Consider the following 21,406-nt stretch of genomic DNA (forward strand, 5'->3'; position numbering starts at 1 on the left):
GTGAACACAGATCTGAAGTACCAATTCAATTCTTCTGCCATTTCTTTGTTCCCCGTAATATATTCCCCTGTTTCTGTCTTCAAGGGTCCAATTTTTGTCTTAACCATTTTTTTGCCTTTCACATACCTAAAAAAGCTTTTACTATCCTCCTTTATATTTTTGGCCAGTTTACCATCGTGCTTCATTTTTTCTCTGCGTATTTCCTTCTTAGTAATCCTCTGTTGTTCTTTAAAAGCTTCCCAGTCCTCTGTTTTCCCACTTATCTTTGCTATGTTATACTTTTTTTCTTTTAACTTTATATTTTTCTTAACTTCCCTCGTCAGCCATGGCATCCCATGCCTCCTCCTGGGATCTTTCTTCCATTTAAGAATGAACTGATCCTGCAACTTCTGCATTATACACAGAAATGTCCGCCATTGTTCCTCCACTGTCTTCCCTGCTAAGGTATTGCACCATTGAACTTTGGCCAGCTCCTCCCTCATAGCTCCATAGTTCCCTTTATTAAACAGAAATATTGTCACTTCCGATTATACCTTCTCCCTCTCAAATTGCAGATTGAAGCTTATTGTATTTTGGTCACTACTTCCCAATGACTCCTTCACTTCGAGGTCCGTGATCAATTCTGGTTCGTTGCACAATACCAGATCCAGAATTGCCTTCTCCCTGGTAGGCTCCAGCACCAGCTGTTCTAAGAATCCATCTTGGAGGACTCCACAAAGTCTCTTTCTTGAGGTCCACTACCATCCTGATTCTCCCAGTCTACCTGCATGTTGAAATCCCCATAACAACTGTAGTAACATCTTTGCGACAGGCCCATTTCAGCTCCTGATTCAACTTGCATCCAACATCCAGACTACTGTTTGGGGGCCTGTAGATAACTCCCAAGAGGGTCTTTTTACCCTTAGAATTTCTCAGCTCTATCCACACTGACTCTACATCCCCTGATTCTAGGTCCCCCCGCGCAAGGGACTGAATATCATCCCTTATCAACATGGCCACCCCACCCCCCTCTGCCCATCAGTCTGTCCTTACGAAAGCACGTCTAGCCTTGAATATTCATTTCCCAGGCCCTGACCACTTGAAACCACATCTCAGATATCCCCACAATATTGTATCTGCCAATTTCCAAAAGAGCCTCAAGCTCATCCATCTTATTTCTAATGCTTTGTGCATTCATGTATAGTATTTTAAATTTTTTACTGCCCTTACCCTTCCCATCAACTCCTATTTCACTCAGCCTTACAGCTTGATCCCTTTTTGAGTTTTCTGCCTCATTGATACAGTTGTCTTTCTTGACTTCCCTTGTTCTAACTTTCCCTTCAATTTCCTTCTTAAACATCCAGGTTGTCCCCTCCCTCTCTCTACTTAGTTTAAATGTAGCTGTGTTGCAGTAGCAAACCTGCCTGCCAGAATGCTGGTCCCTAACCTATTCAGGTGCAAACCGTCTCTCTTGTATAATTTATGTTTACCACAAAACATACCCCAGTGATCCAAGAATTTAAATCCTTGCTTCCTGCACCAGTTCCCCTGCCACATGTTCAAGTCCATTATCTCCCTGTTTCTGGCCTCACCAGCCCGAGGAACTGGAAGCAAACCGGAGATAACCACCTTGGACGTCCTGCTTTTCAGCCTTCTTCCTAGCTCTCCAAAGTCCCGCTGTAGTTTGTTCTTCCTCTTCTTCCCGACATCATTTGTGCTGACATGTACCACCACCTCTGGCTCTTCACCTTCGTCCTTGAGGATTTCCTGCACTCTGTCTGTGATGTCTTTAACCCTGGCACCTGGAAGGCAACACACCATCCTTAAGCCCCGCCTGCAGCCACAAAAGACCCGGTCAGTTCCTCTCACTATTGTCTATATTCAGCAGAAGTAGGAGACAATTACCTGCAAAGAACTGTGGTACTTACATTTGGAGTTTCTCCTCATAACTGAACATTTTATGCTGCATGTAAGTCAGCACATGAGGGACAAGCAGGCAATACAGCCTATGTTGTCAAGAAGATATATAGGAGCTTATGATGTATCCACACTGCAAACTGCATCTGGCAAATGACAAACAGAAATTGGTCCTCTGTTCATGGGATATAGGCATTGCTGGCTAGATTGGCATTTGTGGTCCTTGAGAAGGTGACCGCCCTTTTCCTTAATGAACTGTCCGAGATTTGAACCCAATGATGATAAAGCAACTGCAGTTCATTTTCTTGTCGGGATGATGTGTGACTAGGGGTGGTGATGTTCCCATGTACTTCCCACTCTTGTCTTTCCATGCAGGAAGGATTATGGGTTTGGAAGTTTCAAGCAAAGGAGGCTTGGCGAGTTGCTGCAGTGCACAGGAATTTGGGGGAGGGGGTAGTGAACGTTTAAGTTGGTTGATGGTGTGTGTCTGTCAATCTGGATGCTTTGTCCTGGACAGTATCAAGCTGCTTTAAATGTTATTGGAGAACTCGAGGCATGTGGTAATTCCTGACACTCCTAACTTGTACTTTTTGATGGTGGACAGACCTTAGATAGTGAGGAGGACGGTTATTTCTAACCAGACGTTTTAGCTTCTAATCAAAGCTGACCTCCAAGATGATGATGCTGATGAAGTCAGCAATGGTAATCCAACTGAGTTCTTTGAGTAGGTATTGTCTCTATTTCAGCTGAGAGTTTTCTCGAATTGGCTCTCATTGTAGATTTTAATGTTTTACAATTTATTATCAGTTGGCTGCAATTCTTTAAATAGCCTTAAAACTGAGATGTTGTATGAATTGACAGCAAAATTGCAAGCTTATTATTACCATTTGTGAGGCCTTTTGCCATTTACTAAAAATGCTGTGAAAATTTGGTCAATATTTTATGCATTATTAAAGTATGGTCAGATGCATTCTGACAAAAGAACGGCACTGTCTGGAAAGGATCTAGAGCACTTGTGAACTTTTAAGCAGCTGCATTTTTATCAACTCTTTCGACCTAATGGAAATTGGTAACAAACGAAAACATTTTTTATCTATTTTTCTACAGTTTATGAAGCTTACACCTTAACCAACACAGAACAATTTAATCTGACAGCCAGATTTAGTAATCATTTACCAAATCTGTTGTTGTAAGTATATAACATGAGACATCTTTTGGTGCATTTGATGTTATAGTTGCTAGGAAACTTGTATGATGATTCCAGTCTAATTCATGTTAATTTGTAAGCAGTACCTTTTCAATGCAAATTATTTGTTTTGAATTTAATAGTGCAATGCATGTGTTGAGCTTTGAGCCATCAATGGATGTAAGTTTGAAACAGCTGTAGACTTAATCAATTTTTGTAATCAAAATCTAATAATTAATTTTGTGCAAAAGTGTGTTTTTTTAGAAAAACATCCAGTTAAAAAGCTTGGAATTAAGAATTTTCTGAAGTGATAAACCAGATTTGTGTTGTATTAAGGTGTTCTAATTGTCTAATACAGTGGCACAGCAGCACGGTGGCTCAGTGGTTAGCACTGCTGCCTCACAGCACCAGGGTCCCAGGTTTGATTCCAGCCTTGGATGACTGTCTATGTGGAGTTTGCACATTCTCCCTGTGTCTGCCTGGGTTTCCTCCAGATGCTCCGGTTTCCTCCCACAGTCCAAAGATGTGCAGTTCGGGTGAATTGGCTATGCTAAATTGCCCATAGTGTCAGGTGCATTCATCAGAGGGAAATGGGTCTGGGTGGGTTACTCTTTGGAGGGTCGGTGTGGACTTGTTGGCCGAAGGGCCTGTTTCCACACTGTAGGTAATCTAATCTAATTTTTAACTGAGCTGCATAAAAGCAGTGATTTTTATTCAGTTTATGAGTGAATCTAAACTGAAACTTTGATTTTTTTTAAGCAGAACTGAATATCTGGTGTGTTATTGATAATTGTTATTTGTTCCCCATGCTTCTCATAATGAGGATGAAATTTCCTCGGCATCTCTCATTTTGTTACCATATGAACATGTACAAGCATGAATTAGAAGCAGAAACTGGGCCACGGGACTACCTCCACTCCGACTCTACTGTGCCTTTCAAAAGCTGATTGGGGGCAGATGTTCGCAGGTAAAGGGTCAGCTGGAAAATGGGAAGCCTTCAAAAGTGAGATAACGAGAGTCCAGAGACAGTATATTCCTGTTATGGTGAAAGGAAAGCATATGTCAGGTATAGACCAGAGAGATTAAGTGAATCCTTAGAAGAGTATAAAGGCAGTATAAGTATACTTAAGAGGGAAATCAGGAGGGCAAAAAGGGGACATGAAATAGCTTTGGCAAATAAGGTTAAGGAATTTTATAAATACTTAAGGACAAGAGTGACTAGGGAGAGAATAAGGCCCCTCAAAAATCAGCAAGGCAGCCTATGTGCAGAGCCACAAGAGATACTCAACAAGTATTTTGCATCAGTGGTTCGCTGTGGAAAAGGACATGGAAGATATAGAATTTGGGGAAATAGATGGTGACAGCTGGAAAAATGTCCAAATTACTGGGATCTTGATCAGATGGGCCAATGGGCTGAGAAGTGGCAGATGGAGTTTAATTTAGATAAATGTGAGATGCTGCATTTTGGGAAAGCAAATCTTAGCAGGACTTATACACTTAATGGTAAGGTCCTGGGAAGTGTTGCTGAACAAAGAGACCTTGGAGTGCAGGTTCATAGCTCCTTGAAAGTGGAGTCGCAGGTAGATAGGATAGTGAAGAAGGTGTTTGGTATGCTTTCCTTTATTGGTCAGAGTATTGAGTACTGGAGTTGGGAGGTCATGTTGCAGCTGTACAAAACGTTGGTTAGACCACTTTTGGCATATTGCTTGCAATTCTGGTCGGTTTCCAATTGGAAGGGTATTGTGAAACTTGAAAGGGTTCAGAAAAGATTTACAAGGACGTTGCCAGGGTTGGAGGAGTTGAGCTATAGGGAGAGGTTGAACAGGCTGGGGCTGTTTTCCTTGGAGCGTCGGAGGCTGAGGGTGACCTTATAGAGCTTTATAAAATCATGAGGAGGATGGATAGGATAAATAGACAAAGTCTCTTCCTTGGCATGGGGAAATCCAAAGCGAGAGGGCATAGGTTTAGGGTGAGAGGGGCAAGATATAAAAGAGACCTGAGGGGCAATTTTTTCACGCAGAGGGTGGTACATGTATGGAATGAGCTGCCCGAGGAAGTGATAGAGGCTAGTACGATTGCAACATTTAAAAGGCATCTGGATCGGTATATGAATAAGAAAGGTTTAGAGGGATATGGGCTGGGTGCTGGCAGGTGGGACTGGATTGGGATGGGATATCTGGTAGGCATGGACGAGTTGGACTGAATGGTCTGTTTCCATGCTGTACATCTCTATGACTCTGTGACTCTACAGAGGAGGAGTTGCTGGATGTCTTGAAATGCATAAAAGTGGATAAATCCCCAGGACCTGATCAGGTGTGCTCTAGAGATCTGTGGGAAGCTTGGGAAGTGATTGCTGGGCCCCTTGCTGAGATATTTGTTTCATCGATAGTCACAGGTGAGGTGCTGGAAGTCTGGAGGTTGGCTAACATGGTGCCACTAAGAAAGATGGTAAGGAAAAACCAGGGAACTATAGTCCGGAATCATGAGGGACATGGTTAGAATAAATAGACAAGGTCTTTTTCCTGCAGTGGGGGAGTTCAGAACTAGAGGGCACAGGTTTACGGTGAGAGAGGAAAGATATAAAAGGGACCTAAGGGCAACTTTCTCACACAGAGGGTGGTGCGCATATGGATTGAGCTGTCAGAGGAAGTGGTGGAGTTTGGGACAATTACAGCATTTAAAAGGCATCTGGATGGGTATTTAGAGGGATATGGGCCAAGTACAGGCAGATGGGACTCGATTGTGTTGGGAACTATGTGTGTGGACTGGTTGGATCGAAGGGACTGTTTCCATGCTGTATGCCTCAATCCTTTCTATTGCACCTTGTAAAGACCCCTCACCACCTTAAATGTTTCACTCAAGTTGCCTCTTACTCTTCTGAACTCCAGTGCATTCAAGCCTATCCTGCCCAATGTTCCTCACAAGATGATCATAATTGTGAAAGTTTGTTCAATACTAAATTTTATATGTGTTAGGGTCAACATTTGCTGATAATATGATATGGGGTGGGAGAAATCTCAAGAAAACCCTGTATGCTTTTGCTTTATGAAAACGAGTTTCTGAGAACAGACCAGGAAAATACTTAATGTGAGTTGAGGATTTTGAGTGAAGTAAATGAAACTTTGTCAGTCTACTGTATGCTTTGGGTAGACTCACCACACAGAAGGCCAAGTCACTGGAGCGATTGATACTCTCTCAAGTTCTGCAGGGGTCATATTCGTGCTTCAGGATGGATCTCAATTCAAATGAGGAACTCGGCATGCGATGTAAAGTGAGGAACATAGTGAAGGGGTTACATAGAGCACTCAAAGCCATCTTTGTCAACTGTCTTCTCAAAATACCTGTTCAGCCATTATCTGTCTCTTACTCCCTTGCCTTTGTTGACCCATTGCACGTCACGTTGGTTCCTAGTGCCATTCTCAGATACTATTCTGTTCAAAAGTCATAAATAGCATCTCTCATGACTCCATGCCATTGCAACAACAATGAACAGCTGACTGCACCATCTTCAATTCTGGACTCAACAATCCTGTTTTATTCGGGGCTAAGTTTCAAGTTTTCAGCTCTGCTTCATTGCCAACCTGTCACTTCTGGTACATTTCCCACTTCTGCATCTGGCTTCCAGGCACTCGAGACAATACAGCCACTTTGTGCACACCTTCATTCTCCAAATATTGAGTTTTTCCAATTCTCTCTTTAGCAGCACCCAAAGCTGCACCTTACATAAAGTTTAGCTCATCAAGACTTTACAGCCTTCTGAAACATTCAATGTGTTGTTTCAGGTTCACTGTTTCTCCAGTAAGAAGTGATTTGTTACACTAGAGATCTTATAGTTGGATTTGAGTTTAGGTACATTCAGCACCATTAACAAAGCTGAACCCTGAACAATAATTAACTCATGGTGGAACTTGAAGAGTTTTAAACTAGTTTTCCATCTGCTATTTTGCTTATACTAATTACAATTGCTGGCCATTGTCTTTGGGCACCTTGTGCAATGGGATAGTCTAATGCAATACTTTTTGGCAGCACCATGGCCTTTTAAAGAATTGGGAGCATAAATAAGGAAACAAATAAGAAGCATGATTTGATATTGTCTGCCTTCTTTAAGTGACCATGTGTTCCATGTAACTGTTTCCTATTCAGCTTCTTCAATAGTTCCGAATTCTGCAAAAGTTCAAATGTCCAAACTAAGTCTGAATAGTAGAGCAAGGCTTTGATTTCAAAGTAGGTTTTCATCAAAATGAGGAAAACATGTTCTGTAAGCATCGCATGGCTTTTGAGTGTGCAGTGCTCTAAGAGGATAACTCTGATTTTCATTGTTTATCCTCTTCTGGTACAGCAAAGAGCAATTCCTCTAAGTACGAAGAAAATCAAATGAAATATTGATAACCTGGCTTTGTACCAGATATTTTAAAGATTGCAATTCATTCAAAGTACAGTTTCTCCATTGTATGAAGTAGCTGCAATGTCTAGTTAGAAACCTGATTCAACTAGAGTTTGTTTTATTGGCGAATGGCACAGCTATCATAACTTTATGAACTGCAATATTTTTAAAAAGTCATAGTCAAAAATTAATATAATTTGACATTTGCGAAGTTTGAAATACGAGTTGCGGGTCTTACTCACTCCATAGCACTTCCATTTTGGAATTGGCTTGTCATTTTGCAAGGCTGCCTGAGTGTGTGAATACACAGTACGTTGGTCATTTACTTGAATAATAAAGGCTGTTTGATTATTTTTCTTGAAGAAATGAATCGCTTACGTTTCCCCTCATGTCTTTTTAAATTCTCACACAGTGTCTTGATTTCAGCCATGAGAGGTGCTAGATGGCAAACTGTATTTCATTGAATAAAAATTATGGTCAAGAATGTGTTTCAAGTTTCTAACAGATTTGTTTCCAGTTGCCATTTAGTCCAAAGTATCCTTTTACAGTGCAATCAATTAAATTCTCAATTGATTGTTGAACTTCTTAATAATTTATCAGTCAATTTTATGAGAATGGTAAAATTGAAACTTCAAATTAGAACACATAAAAAGTGTTCATTTTGTTTCCAAGTACAAACTTTGTGGTTTTTATTTTAACTGTTTTAAACTATGTTCTAACTGGTTTAAAACATTTGGATTGGAAGCTGTGTGCCGACACTGTAATGACTTATTGAGTTAGCGCATTTGAGTCATCACAAAAGTTAAAGATTTTATAAAGTATTTAACATTCCCAATTTTGCCTGACTTTCAGACCCAACTTGATAGAAAGCATAGATCAGGTTTGTGATGAACAAGTATTACTATTGACTGCAACTGATCAGATTATAGTTGCATGTAAATAGTCAGCACGTGATATTACTAAGTAAAATAGTAATCCCGTTTTCAACTCCACTTCCATAAACAGAGACAAACCCTAGTTTAACATAGTTATGGACAGAGGAGGAAAACTGGGAGGATAGTTCAGTGGTCTTTATTCCCAGGTATTATCATTGAGATGATCTTTTGACTGTTCTGCTGACCAGTGCATTGCTTCAATCGTCTTTCTCAGGTTGCTTTCACTAGTTTGCGAAACACAAGATAACTGGTCAACTTATAAAACAGTTTCTTTCTTATCAGTTAACAATGAGTATACAACAATTGTTGCAGGCAAGATAAACTAGTTTCTTCAGGTTTACAGTGAATGTTTTGTGCTCTCTCTCTCGCGCTCTCGCATGCGCTCTGTCTTGCTGTCTCCCTCTCTCTCACTCCATAATGTGTTTCCATTGTCAAGCCAACAGTTGCGTTATAGTCAATCACGCAGTTGTTGGTAGGCAAAAAATCTCGGTCATTGGTCTATGGACCAGTGACTAGTTATCAATCACGTTTTGGTTGACAACAAAAACTACAACACCACCACCCCCCCCTCAAAAACGGGCCCCTGCCTTCCCACCAAAAACTTGTGCAACTCTGCCTGGTATAGGTGTAAAATTGCTGAAAATGTGTTGCTGGAAAAGCGCAGCAGGTCAGGCAGCATCCAAGGAGCAGGAGAATCGACGTTTCGGGCATGAGTCCTTCTTTAGGAAGGTGTAAAATTACTTACTTTTCAAAACTACAGCCATTCATTAAAACAGTGGATTTTAAAACAGCTCTTTCTCATTTCAGTTCCCAGTTTTTAAAAAAACACAATAAGAAGAAACTGTCATTACAGCATGGTACCCCACAGGAATCAAGACATTTGGGGCATTTCAACTTCCAAATCTCGTATAATTAGCACAGTACAGTGTCTGGAAACTTTCCGATCCATTGGTTTGGGACAGTGAAAGCAAGTCAGCAGCCTTAACATGGCAAGAGCCCAAGGGAATATCCTTTGATGTTAGATTAATGTCATACAAGATCTTCAGTAGCTGATGTCAGTGTTGCAAGTGATAAGCAAGCCCAAGGCCAGGGAGGCTTCTGCACTTCCTGTGCGGTGTTTGTTGTGGGGTAGGGCGAGGGTTTTGGGAGCACTCCTGCTCCATCTGGCTTACACAGAATTTCAAAAATACTGTAGCCTCATCTAGTCAATCCCTGCCCTCACCAGGCTTCCTTGTAAGGTTGATATGGGGCCGGCCTTCCACTGACTTGTCGTGAGTATTATCTCATGACACTGGTGAAATTACCCCCGGCTTTGGTGTCTACATTAGCCCTCAGTTTGAAGCACTGTCAATAAGAGTGTGATGTCACTGAGCAGGAAATGTTATCGATGCAAGCTGCTAAGTGGACTCGGCCATCATCGTAACCCATTCCCCACATCATTCCGAATGGATTTATATTGCTGTTAGGGCATTGATAACTCAAGGGCTATTTATATTTGTAAACATGAGTAATGGGACTCGCTCTTGTTTCTCATTTGGATGATTGCTAGTATACCAAGTTAGCAACCCATAAATCTTGTAATTCAGCAGCAGCTTATGCCAAAGTGTTAGCCTTTCACATAGTTAATTATTTTGAAATACGCTGTTGATGGATAAGCAAATCTAATGGATCAAAATATCATAAATATCTGTGGAGAACCTCGACCAGTTGTAAGTGGCTTAGCCTTTATTGTTGCTGCCTTGATTCCACATCCTGATGCTCCACATTGTGTATTATTGCTCCAGACCTTTATACATTTATAGTCATAGAGATGTACAGCACGGAAACAAACCCTTCGGTCCAACTTGTTCATGCTGACCAGATATCCCATCCCAATCTAGTCCCACCTGCCAGCACCCGGCCCATATCCCTCCAAACCCTTCCTATTCATATACCCATACAGATGCCTTTTAAATGTTGCAATTGTACCAGTCTCCACCACTTCCTCTGGCAGCTCATTCCATACATGTACCACCCTCTGCGTGAAAAAGTTGCCTCTTAGGTTTCTTTTATATCTTTCCCCTCTCACCCTAAACCTATGCCCTCTAGTTCTGGACTCCCCCACCCCAGGGAAAAGACTATGTCTATTTATCCTATCCACGCCCCTCCTAATTTTATAAACCTCTATAAAGCCACCCCTCAGCCTCCGAAGCTCCAGGGAAAACACCCTAGCCGACTTAACATCTCCCTATAGCTCAAATCCTCCAACCCTGGCAACGTCATAAAATTGAGATTTTTAAATATACATCTCAAAGGCAATCACACTTTTGAAGAACAAAGCTAGAATGCACAAGACTGCAATTCCTTAATATGTTAAAACAATGGACTAATAAGTTTTCATCAGAGTTTGAAGTTTAATTTTAATACATGATCCACAGTTTGCTTCTGGTTCTCTTTCTTTCTCCAACTCCAAGATTGCTGACTCTTGGAATTGCATCCTGTTTGAACAGCAATGTGATTGGAAGTTATTACATTGAGATATTTTCCTCGTCCACACTATTATTCTATAAACACTCTTCCTAAGCCAGTCCTTTACCCTTCTATGACAGCATGAAAAATGAAGACCTCTTAATGTGACATACAAATTGTGTTAGATCATTTGTTTTTCTTTTGTGCAAAGACTAAAATATATTTTCAAGTAGCACAGAATAATTTGAATGCTGGCTGAGTTGCTATATCTGAGTTGGATTGGTGAGGAATTTTCATGTTTGTTGTCCCCCAATGGATATTGAGTTTTTAGACATCTGTTTATTTTCCTTGTTCGGGAGATCACATGCGTGCTGACCCACCTGAAAGCATGTTGTGTTGTGAAAGGCATCATAATTGTGTAGACCGGCTGGATGTATCGGGAGGTCTTGACCTGTTCATCATTGTTTATATATTTGCAATTGCCAGAAAAACATGTAATAAAACAGGTAATAAAATCTGCGAGGGAAATCACTGAAAGGAATATGATCCCCAGGGAATCCATCATCAGAATGAAGCTAATTCCTTACATGCTCCCATTTCTATAGTGTGTATGTTATGATGATTTGTGACATTACTGCTGAGGCCACTTGTAACATTTGGAGCTCAATCATAGCCTCAATGGAGATGAGACTACTTTAGGTGGTTTCCAAGTAGTATCTTTGCCCTGATTTCTGGCCTATCCATGGTACCAAAACTGTGTTAGGTGCCACCATACATTGTTGTTTCACTTCTTGTTAAAGTAGTACTTCTATAACCTGATGGTTGCGTAGTTGTGCAGCTCCACATTGTATAAAAATTGCGCTTTAGAAACAGCGCTTAAAGTGTTGGCGATGTAATTGTGTTACAGCCAACGCATGTTTTAAATTTTGTGCTGCAGAAACAGTGTCTCCAATTCGATAATCGTGTTACAGCTAACTCACGACAAAGAAAGTAGAACAACCTGTACTACTCTTAAATATTAGTTATGTGTCAATACATGGTTGTAAGGCTGTTACCTTTTATTTAAATTAAGCAAACACACAAATCCATTAGAAAGCAGAAGAAATGAAAGTGAAGCATAAGAACAAAGGCCAGTTATTTCATGCTTTCTTTTGTGTAAATAGCACTCAGCCCCAGTCAGACAGCAGTGTCTATGTTCCATTTTTCTGACATTTGGCATGTTGGCTTTCCCAGTTCATGGCAAGAATGTACTAATCTTGGAAACTTGCATGTTTTGGGTTATAAATGATGTGCAAAGTATTCTCTCAAGATGTCAAATATATCAAAAGTAGAGTTTATTTCTTCAAAGAGTACATATTCCTGAACACATGGCTCTTAAGTGAGCTAACCTGCTGATTGTAACTGTTATATCCAAGAATGTGTTAAATGCATCTTTTTTGCATATGATGTGAAGATTAAACAAATGCTTTTTAAATCCTGAAAATCTGAATTTGCACTGAAATCTGATTTGTAACTTGTGTGACAATGCATAATCTTAACAGCGTGAGGCAAGTGGCCGGTTTGAGACAATCTTCTATGACATGATTAACAGTAATATTAATCAACTAAGTAGAAAGAAGCTGATCCACAGATAAACCCAGCAATGTCCCTGTAGTTTAGATGGCACTGAGCATTGGATTGCCTTGTGGCTTCTATGTTTATATTCACAACACGTTCATACAGCAGTAAATCCATGCAGTTCACAATTAATTGCTAATGGGATTTTGTTCGAAGGCAGCAATCATCCTTGATGCCTGAGTATTTGCTTTTGATCAAAAAGGAAGGTAGCCTTTGTCCCTGTTATGATTAGCAGTTATATTAGCCCAGATTTTGCAGTTGTAATGATGGTGAAATTGCCAATACTCACATTGACACATTTAATTCATGGAAACTTGACAGTTGGCAGATGTTCAAAATACAAAACTAATGAGGGCTTCTCCTTTTCACTGTAACATCATGGTCAAAAATCCTTTAAAATGTTGCATCTTAAAAGTTGTATTGAGGTTTTTAAGTGTACCAAGTCAGAAGTATTGTTGTACAACCTCTTTGGCTCTGGAAAACTAATTTCATGTTTGTGTAAGATCAGGTCTTATTCGTTCTGAAAATTCAACTGTTTGTATTTATTAATGATATTTCAGTTTCTGATGTTTATGTCCCAATCTTTATTTCACTCTCTATGAAATTAATTAAACGTGAAAAATGATCATTGTATTTCATTTCCTGTCTGAGAGTTCTTTAGTCTGACTGGTGGTTTATTTCTCTTGATAAGATCACCATTGTTGAATGCTTTAAGATCTTCTTGAATGGGTGCTAGATTAAAATTAATATCAGGGAAAGGAAAATCAATGTCCAAGGCATCACTAGATCTTTCAGTGAGATCGGTTAGCTGATGAGTACAAAATCCAGACTATTCTTTTATTCCCCCTTCAATCTCTTCAAAGGTTGCTGATTCCTCCTACCCATCTCATGATCCAAATTGCGATTCTTATGGTTCTCCAAGTTTCAACATTGAGTGTTGATTGGTTTATTGAACAACAAAGAAGAGTTGGTAAAAAGGGTTTAAATTCTGTCTTCCCCTAACCTTTGCAGATCTGCACTTTGAGGTTTTGGAAACAATTCCGAATGGGAGCCATTGCGAATTTTCCCAAGACTCCCTCATGTCAGGATTCTGAGGCCAGTTGTAGAATCCTTATCATTGGATAGGTGAAGATTTGCTAACAGAAATAAATTACACAAATCAAATAAATACAATTATTAATTATGCCATAATAGATAGCACAGGATTTTCATGATAAGATTTTATCTTTTTACCTAAAATATTCTGCCAATATTGCACAATATTAATTTTAGACATTTCCATTTATGAAAACATCATTAGTGCATTATGTCAAATCAAAATCTTTTGACCACATTTTCGTAATAGGTATATAATTGCATGTTTAAAATTCATCTCAGAAAGTTGCTAATTATTAAGATAAAAATGGACATTGAAACTAAAATGAGATGAACTGAAATAACCACCTTCTGAACTGTGCCATGCTATGATGCTATGAAAAGCGGAGCTGACTGAGGTGCTTTTAAATGCAATACAGCCTGAAGATAATTTTAAAGTAAGTGAAATTTTATGAACTGTTAAGCTGTGATCATCAGTATCTTAAATAGACTTTGTCATGAAAAAAAATTTGTTTTTTCAAGTTGAATGAGCTTTTCAAGAACTGACGTTCTAGGCAAATTTAACTTTACTGTCTTGCTCGCCCCTAACAGGTCTAGATGGTTAGATCAACTTGTGTTCAGCTATCTATATTTGGTCTTTCAGTTTGTCTACAAACAATAATTCTATTTTCTGCATAGTTCTCTCTGCTTCTTCTCTGAATCCTCTCATCCATCATTCTTGTGCCAGGTTGACATTCCTTTCCCATTTCCTGCTGAGTTAATTTAACGATTTGTTTTTCTCCAACACTTTATGCTCTTTAGTAACTTCACCATGGAAATTCTCTTTTATTTCAGTTTCCAGCCTGAATTGAGTTCGATTAGCTGAAGGCTGGAGTGCCACATTTTAATTACCAAATAATGCTTAACTGGTAAACAATGTCTCAAATACTGTACTGTATAATTTGCGAAAGGATGAGGTAAAAACCTGGGCTAAATGCCAAACCTTTTTCTGGGTCTTAGCTTTGCAAGTTTAGCAGTGCTTTCTGCCTTGCCATTCTGTTATGGATGCCTTGGTAAGCTGCTGTTATTACTAAACCCAATTGAACATGTTCCCTGAATGAAGTGGTTGTCCCATTGCCTGGCTTGTCCAATATCTACTTCTTTTTAGCCAAGCTGCCCATTGCTTTGGAATGAAGAGATATTCTAATAACAGAGTCAATTATTAACCTGTGTTCATTTTAGAGCTTTTCATGATCTTAGACTACATGGCTAGTGGACACAGATAGTGACATCAAAGATGGTTACTGCCATTTGTGTTTCTTGACAACTCAAAAATGATATTTTGCAGACATGTAAAGTTTTTGAAATGCAGTGATGATTATGATTTGGAATGAGATGGCAGTCAATGCATATGTGGCCTGTAGATGGAATAGCAACCGATCATCAATGTAGCAATGTCTAGATCTTGGTCATGTTTTCGGTCAATTTTCACAGAGCCAGGATTGCTAGTTCAAAATACTAAGACTTCAACTGAAGTAATGATCATATACAGGCTGGAATAAATCTCTAGAGGCTTCAGGTTGTCCTGAAGCATGCTAGCGATATTGCAATTGCCACTTAATATTACCGTATAATGACTTTACACTGGACGTCCTGAGATTTTGGATTCTCACACTAATTTTGACTGCTGCCCAGAGATGATTAATCATTTCATAATTTAAAGTGACAGGAGACCTTTCCATAATGTAAATGAGATCAGGGTTGCATCTTTTCTGAATTAAAGACTCATTTATTATTTTATTGGTTGCAGGGCTCAAAGTCCTGACTGAATCACTTGACTGAAAATCCTGCTATGTTTCCAAATTGTTCATGGAGGCTGCCCTTCTTTTCCTTTCTTGATTAACTGAGGCTGCAGAATGCAATTTCAAGAATAAAACAAAATCTTTCTAAAATATGTCAGTTTTCCAAGGGAACTGTTTTCCTACTAATTTTTTAAAAGCTAACCGTGATAAGGAATAGGGAAAACCAACCAGATTTCCCACTTGCAATTACTATTCAGTAATTTACAATAGTAGTTGGGACTCTTCATAGTTTTGCTATTAAATATTATTATTCTTTTGATCCAGTTGAAAGAGTATTAATACCTGAGGTCTTTCATCCAATAAAATATCTCCTCTGTCTTCTTTCTGTATCCCTTCATACTGTATTTGCATGGTTTTTAACCAGCTATTGCTGACCTGTTTGAATATAAGCTGTGCTCCATATTCATTTGCCACACTTGTTGACTTTTGCATAATGAAATATCTTGTCAGGTAACCTCACCTGGTATCCACACCATTGAAGACCTTTTCCTTTGCTCTTCCTACTCTCTCCTGTGTTCCACTGGCTGAAAAACTCTGAACATCTCTATTTTCTTTCAGCTGTGCTGTACAGTCATGGATCTGAAAAGTTAACTCTGTTTCTACTCTGCGATGCTACCTGGCCTGTTGTTTTTCCAATTTTGTTTTGGTTCTTATTTAAGATTTCCAGCATCTGCAGTAATCTGATTTTATTTTCCTCATCAAATATAGTCCCCTCGTTTGTACTTTGTATCATGACGTTTGATAAAGTGTATTTGGCAGTATAAATGGTCCAGCAAATATTTTGTTTAAATTCATAATTGGGATTGTTTGTACTAAAAACAATTCCATATTTATAAAACACACAATTTCATTGGTCTTGTACACCTGCAGTATCACTTTCAGGAAATCATGCCCTCAAATCTCTTTTTTGTGTTTTTCCATAATGTACGCAACACCATTCCTCATTTTTTTCTCCCATCTCACACTCAGTGATACTGTATTTCATGTATAATTGTCTATCCATTCCTCCAGCCTGCGTTTTCTCAAAATGTTTATTTTCTACTTTCTCTTGAGTAACTTGCTCCTTTAATGTCATCATTGCGATGGTCTCATCACATGAATGAAATGTTTAAAAAAGTTGAAGTCATACCCTAACGCTCTTTCTTAATCACCCATTAATTTGCTCACAGTGCTGTTCCATTCTTATTTGCATTCACTTCACTTTAAAATCAGGGGAAAGAAGTCTTAAATGAGTTTGAAGTAGGTATCCTCCATTTAAAGAAAATATATATTGCTCAGAAAGCATATGGTACATACTGAGTAACTAATGTTTAAAATGTGGAGATTATTCCATATGATAAAATTATTTCTACATGTCACTAGCAGCATAAACAACATATTTGTGAAGATGAGCTGTAACCGTAGCAACTCCCTTGTCAAGTCAGAACATCAGCGGTACACATCAGATTCCTTGCTTATGTTGAATAATAGTATAAAAATTATAAGGTAAACAAAATAGAGACAAATGTCTTTACAATCTCACGTTGTGATGGAGTCCTTTTTAACAGTAAGTGATAACGTCACAAGTAATACCATGACCAGTGTGAAACTGAAGCACGCTTCAAGTTCTGAGACAATTCTGCATTTTGCAACTTTGTGATTGCCAACACATTTTATTTGCTTTGTTTTTAGCTACATTCTATTTGACTGAAACAGCATTTAATTTTTGGAAGGGATGGGCAGATGTATTTAAGTGGCTGATAAATGGGGCTGAGTTGTAAGGAAAGGTTGTGGGGGGGGAAAAGAAATCTAACTTCTTAAAACGAGGTGGATGAAAGTGAACTATTTCTGAGGTGGGAATAAAGAAAGGAAGGATAATCCTGTGGTTCTATAGTGACTCTTGCACATTCAGCATGTTTCAAAAGAAAATTGCAACACATGCAGTATTTCTGTTGTGTAGGCAAGTGCAGCAGTTGATTTATGCACTATAAGATGGCACAAATAACAATGAACTGAGATAATTCATTATCAAATAATTCATTATTGGTCTTGCTGGTTGAGTGATACGTATTGGTCAAAGATTCCTTGCTCATCGCCACATTTGGGGGATTATCCATTTGAGGGATCAAATGTGTCCTTGATTTTATATATCATCTGAAAGCTGGTATTTCTGACAATACTATGATTCCTCACTACTGCACTCAGGAAAGATTTGTGCTCATGCTCAAGTCCTGGAGACCTTGAGATCATGATCATCTAATAAAACCAAAATACTGTTTTGCATTAAATTGCAGTTTTTGTATGAGAAATAAAGGATAAAGCTAATAAAGAGCATATTTACGACTGACATTGAGTAGTAAATATTGAAGGTTGATTCTTAGAGAAGATCTTTAAAGAGAGTCTTAGTGGTGAGAGCTTGGGAGTCCTTGAAGGTTACACGTGAAGGGGTTAAGGTAATCTTCTCTGATAGAATGATCTCGATCCCACTAAATGATCTTCTGCACCTGTGCTTTTATGACCATGTCAGGTCAGCTGGTAACTTCTATAACTCAGCTTGAGATGTCACCATGTCATCATCTTCACTTACAAAATACACATTCAGTGAATGCATGTGAAACATTCTCTGTTTATTCAGGAAAAGCACACTTGACTCTCTGAGTTTGGAATGCTGCGATAATCACTTGTTGTAACAGTGACCCTGCTGCTGAAATGTGCCAGGTTTTGAATAACTCTGTAAGTCACATGCAAAAAATAATTGGTTTGAAATCAGGCCATCACTTTATCAATTAACTTCCAACCTATCCACTTGATTTTCACTTTATTTAACTGGCACAGATGGCTTATAAATCATTTACGATTGTTGTTTGTGTGATTTGGCCTGGCTTCTATTGATAGCAAATGGAATATTTACTATCAATTAAATCAGAAAAGAAAATATACATCACAATTAGTTATGAATTTTGTTTCCTTTTATGTGACTTACGTTTGTGAAGAATGGTGTTCCAGTGACCTATTTGTGTAGGTCTTCAGATAGGCACTTGTTCAGTCATTGTGCACCTCAACTTGTCTTGCCTCTGTGGACATTGAAGTGGACAGTGATCACTAAGTTTAGTTGGTAGCTGTGAATTTGTTAGTCCATTGTTTTGTTAGTCTGGAACTGCCAGTTTGCATGTCTTATTCACTGTATCAGTAAGGAGAATGGGAAGCTATTTTTTTTTCCCAATCAGTAGTGATTTCTCTTGTGAACTCTATATGCTGTATTTCAAATAAAAGTTTACGATTAGACTTCTTGCACAGAAAGTGCATTTCCATGGATTTCTTATCCATGTATCCCATCATGCAATAGCATTGAGTAAAATATTCTTGCATCATTATGTTGACCTGGTATGCATTGTCTGAGTGGATTGTGGAAGTAGAAGTTACTTCCAAAAGACAATTGCATATTTCTTTCATCATTCACAGAATGAAGGTGTCACGGACTAGCCCAGCATTTATTGTCCATCCCCAATTGCCCAGAAGTCAGTCAAAGAAAGAAAACCAGGGTTCTGGAAAGCCTGGGGCAGTGGGGCTTGATACAGCTGCACAGGCCTCCAGCCTCCAGTGTTGTTGGATTATGTCCTTGTTTATTCTGAGGGCAGGAGATGGATGAGTGGCAATGTGATCATGGGAAATGAAGATGGCAAACTCAGGATGTGACTTAGATAGAGAATTCAAAGAGCTTGATCCAGCACCTGTAAAGTAGTGATGATACATGCTGGAGTTATGTGACGAGAGCATCTCTTGCTCTGTTGGTCGATGTGATGGAGGTAACCAGTTTGTGAATTGCTGTTAAAAGAGCCTTGATATGCCGCAGAACATCCTGTAGATTTTATGCTCAGCTGTCATGGTGGATGGCTTGAGCAAATGGTAGTTCATCTTTTTGTTGGTCTGAAACTGCCAGTTGGCTGCATATTTTACTCACTGTATCTGTAAGGAGGGTGGGAAGCTGTCTATTCCCTTTCAGTGGTGATTTCTCTGTATACTGTATTTTCAATAAAGGTCTACTATTAGACTTGGATGAGGTGCTGATTTTGCTACTATGTTGCCTGAATAGTAAATATTTTATTTTTTTCAATTCTTTCCTTAGATTTAAACATGGAATTTAACCCTTCGGATCACCCTCGTGCTAGTACCATGTTCTTGAGCAAATCTCAGACAGACGGTGAGTAATCAAAAATGCATAATATCGAGCATGGTCCATTATTGGTAGGAGGTTTTGCCTGAATTTTACCTTGCTATACAATTATAAGAAATAGAAGTCATAAAACAACCTAACCATCAGTTTAACCTTTAAACTTCCATTATGTCGGCTTGCAACTGTCTTGCATTTTTGGTATTTCTACCCTGTCAACCCCAATAGAATATCGTCACATGACCAGAACTGCAAAGATGCAAACCCAGAGATGACTTGGCCACATCTTTTACACTATAAATGTTGCAGAAAAGTGCTGAGAGTTGGTTGCAACAAAACACAACTGTCTTTTTGATGAAACATTAAATCAAGTCTGTTTTTGCATGCTCATGCATATGTAAAAGTTCTAGGGCACATTTTGAAGAAGGGGAGTTTGTCCTGGTGTGGTGGACATCACATTTCCTTAAACAATATCTTAAAACAGGTTCTCTTGTTATTTAATAATTTGATGTTGTTTTGAAAATGAGCCACTGCATAAAGAGCTTTTAAAAAACAATCCAATGTTTTGAAATGTTTTCAGAAGTGTGATAATGTGCTATATCAATACGAGAGCCTTTATTGTTCACAAATCACATGATTGTTGGGTTGTATTGTCGGGCCTTTTTCAGGTTTCAGATGTGAAGGTGCTCGGTTGTAATTCTGTTCCTCATCCATCAGCCATGACATTTAATTAAGATGCATTTTCGCAATTAGCAAAGCCTCTTCTGAATGAGCGTTTGAATAATTCAAAAGAATAGGTGCCTGACTGCAATGTGTCTCATGTCTCCGTCTTTTAATAGGTAATTTGGTGTTTATAAGATGCTTAACAGAATGCAGCAGGAATTTTTAATTGGAAAATTGGTTCAGGATACTGTGCGGCTTTAGTTTACCACCCATACAGAGAAGGGATCTATATTGTACTGTGCCACATTGTTATTATAAGCATCAGGCAGACTGAAGGCTAAAGACCAACAATGACTTGTTAGCAAAGTTCACTTCACTACCAGTGCTCTATTTATGATCACCAGAATGGAAGCCATTCAGTCTTAGGGTAAGCTTTCAATGATTTGTATTGCTTGTTTTCTTCTTGAACAATCAAAAACCTGATGGTGGTACATTTCCTGGAAGAAATTTCAGTTCCTTGATTTTGCCCACTGCCAGCCAGTTAGAGAAATGATGGTTGTTAAAAATGCTAGAAAGTGTGTTTAGACTTGATTTTTCTGTGCTAGGAATGAGGGATATACATATAGAGACTTCCGCTTTTGGATTCTTGCATTTTTGGATTCTTTGCATCTTTGAGGAAAGAATAATAAACAAATTTGGCAGTTAACTTTTTAATTACATTCCTGATAAGTGCAGCTTTAAATGAGAAAACATGAGGCGAATCTGATTTTTCTGTTACGACCGATGTAAAAACTGTACTTGGTTTTCCTGGCAGAAAAAGCATTACACCCTGGAGACTGAAGTACTGTACGTTCCTAAATGCCTGAATTCATAGACAAACTAACTATTAAAATGAATAAATTTAAACTGTGACAGGAGTGTGCTACCACTTTGTAGGCTGCTTGCTGCCTCTCCAGCTCATCACTCCTCCCACTCCCTAGGCTGCCTCCTTCCCACTTCTGCTGCTTGCCATTTCCCTCTTCTGAACTCTGTGTGAGCCAAGTCAGAAGCAAAATGGAAGCAAATGGGTCATGTAACACTGCAACGTGCGCAAAACCCGTGGGAGTTCTTTAGCTACCGTTGACAAAAAAAAACTTGGTAGTTCTTCCCCAGCATGTGATACAATAAATACAATAACTTCAGCTCCAAGAT

The 21,406-nt window shown here is 38.9% G+C and overlaps 1 protein-coding gene across 4 annotated transcripts in view; it reads left to right on the forward strand.

Moving 5' to 3' along the window:
* The window catches only part of LOC122550088 (cyclin-Y), a 238,936-nt gene that overhangs the window by 151,573 nt on the left and 65,957 nt on the right, over positions 1 to 21,406 (forward strand). For 2 of the 4 annotated variants that reach the window (XM_043690644.2, XM_087987533.1), the window contains exons 2-3: positions 3,004 to 3,085; positions 19,508 to 19,582. In XM_043690644.2, coding sequence (XP_043546579.1) covers positions 19,516 to 19,582 — 67 coding nt within the window. In that variant the 5' untranslated portion in view covers positions 3,004 to 3,085; positions 19,508 to 19,515. Of the gene's footprint in view, positions 1 to 3,003; positions 3,086 to 4,030; positions 4,050 to 19,507; positions 19,583 to 21,406 lie in introns of those variants that run through there. The other 2 variants (XM_087987532.1, XM_043690643.2) reach the window with 2 other exon arrangements.

The sequence above is a fragment of the Chiloscyllium plagiosum genome, unplaced genomic scaffold, assembly GCF_037043375.1.
Source record: "Chiloscyllium plagiosum isolate Xiang-an unplaced genomic scaffold, Cpla_swu_hap1 HiC_scaffold_5, whole genome shotgun sequence".
Taxonomy (NCBI): Eukaryota; Metazoa; Chordata; class Chondrichthyes; order Orectolobiformes; family Hemiscylliidae; genus Chiloscyllium; species Chiloscyllium plagiosum.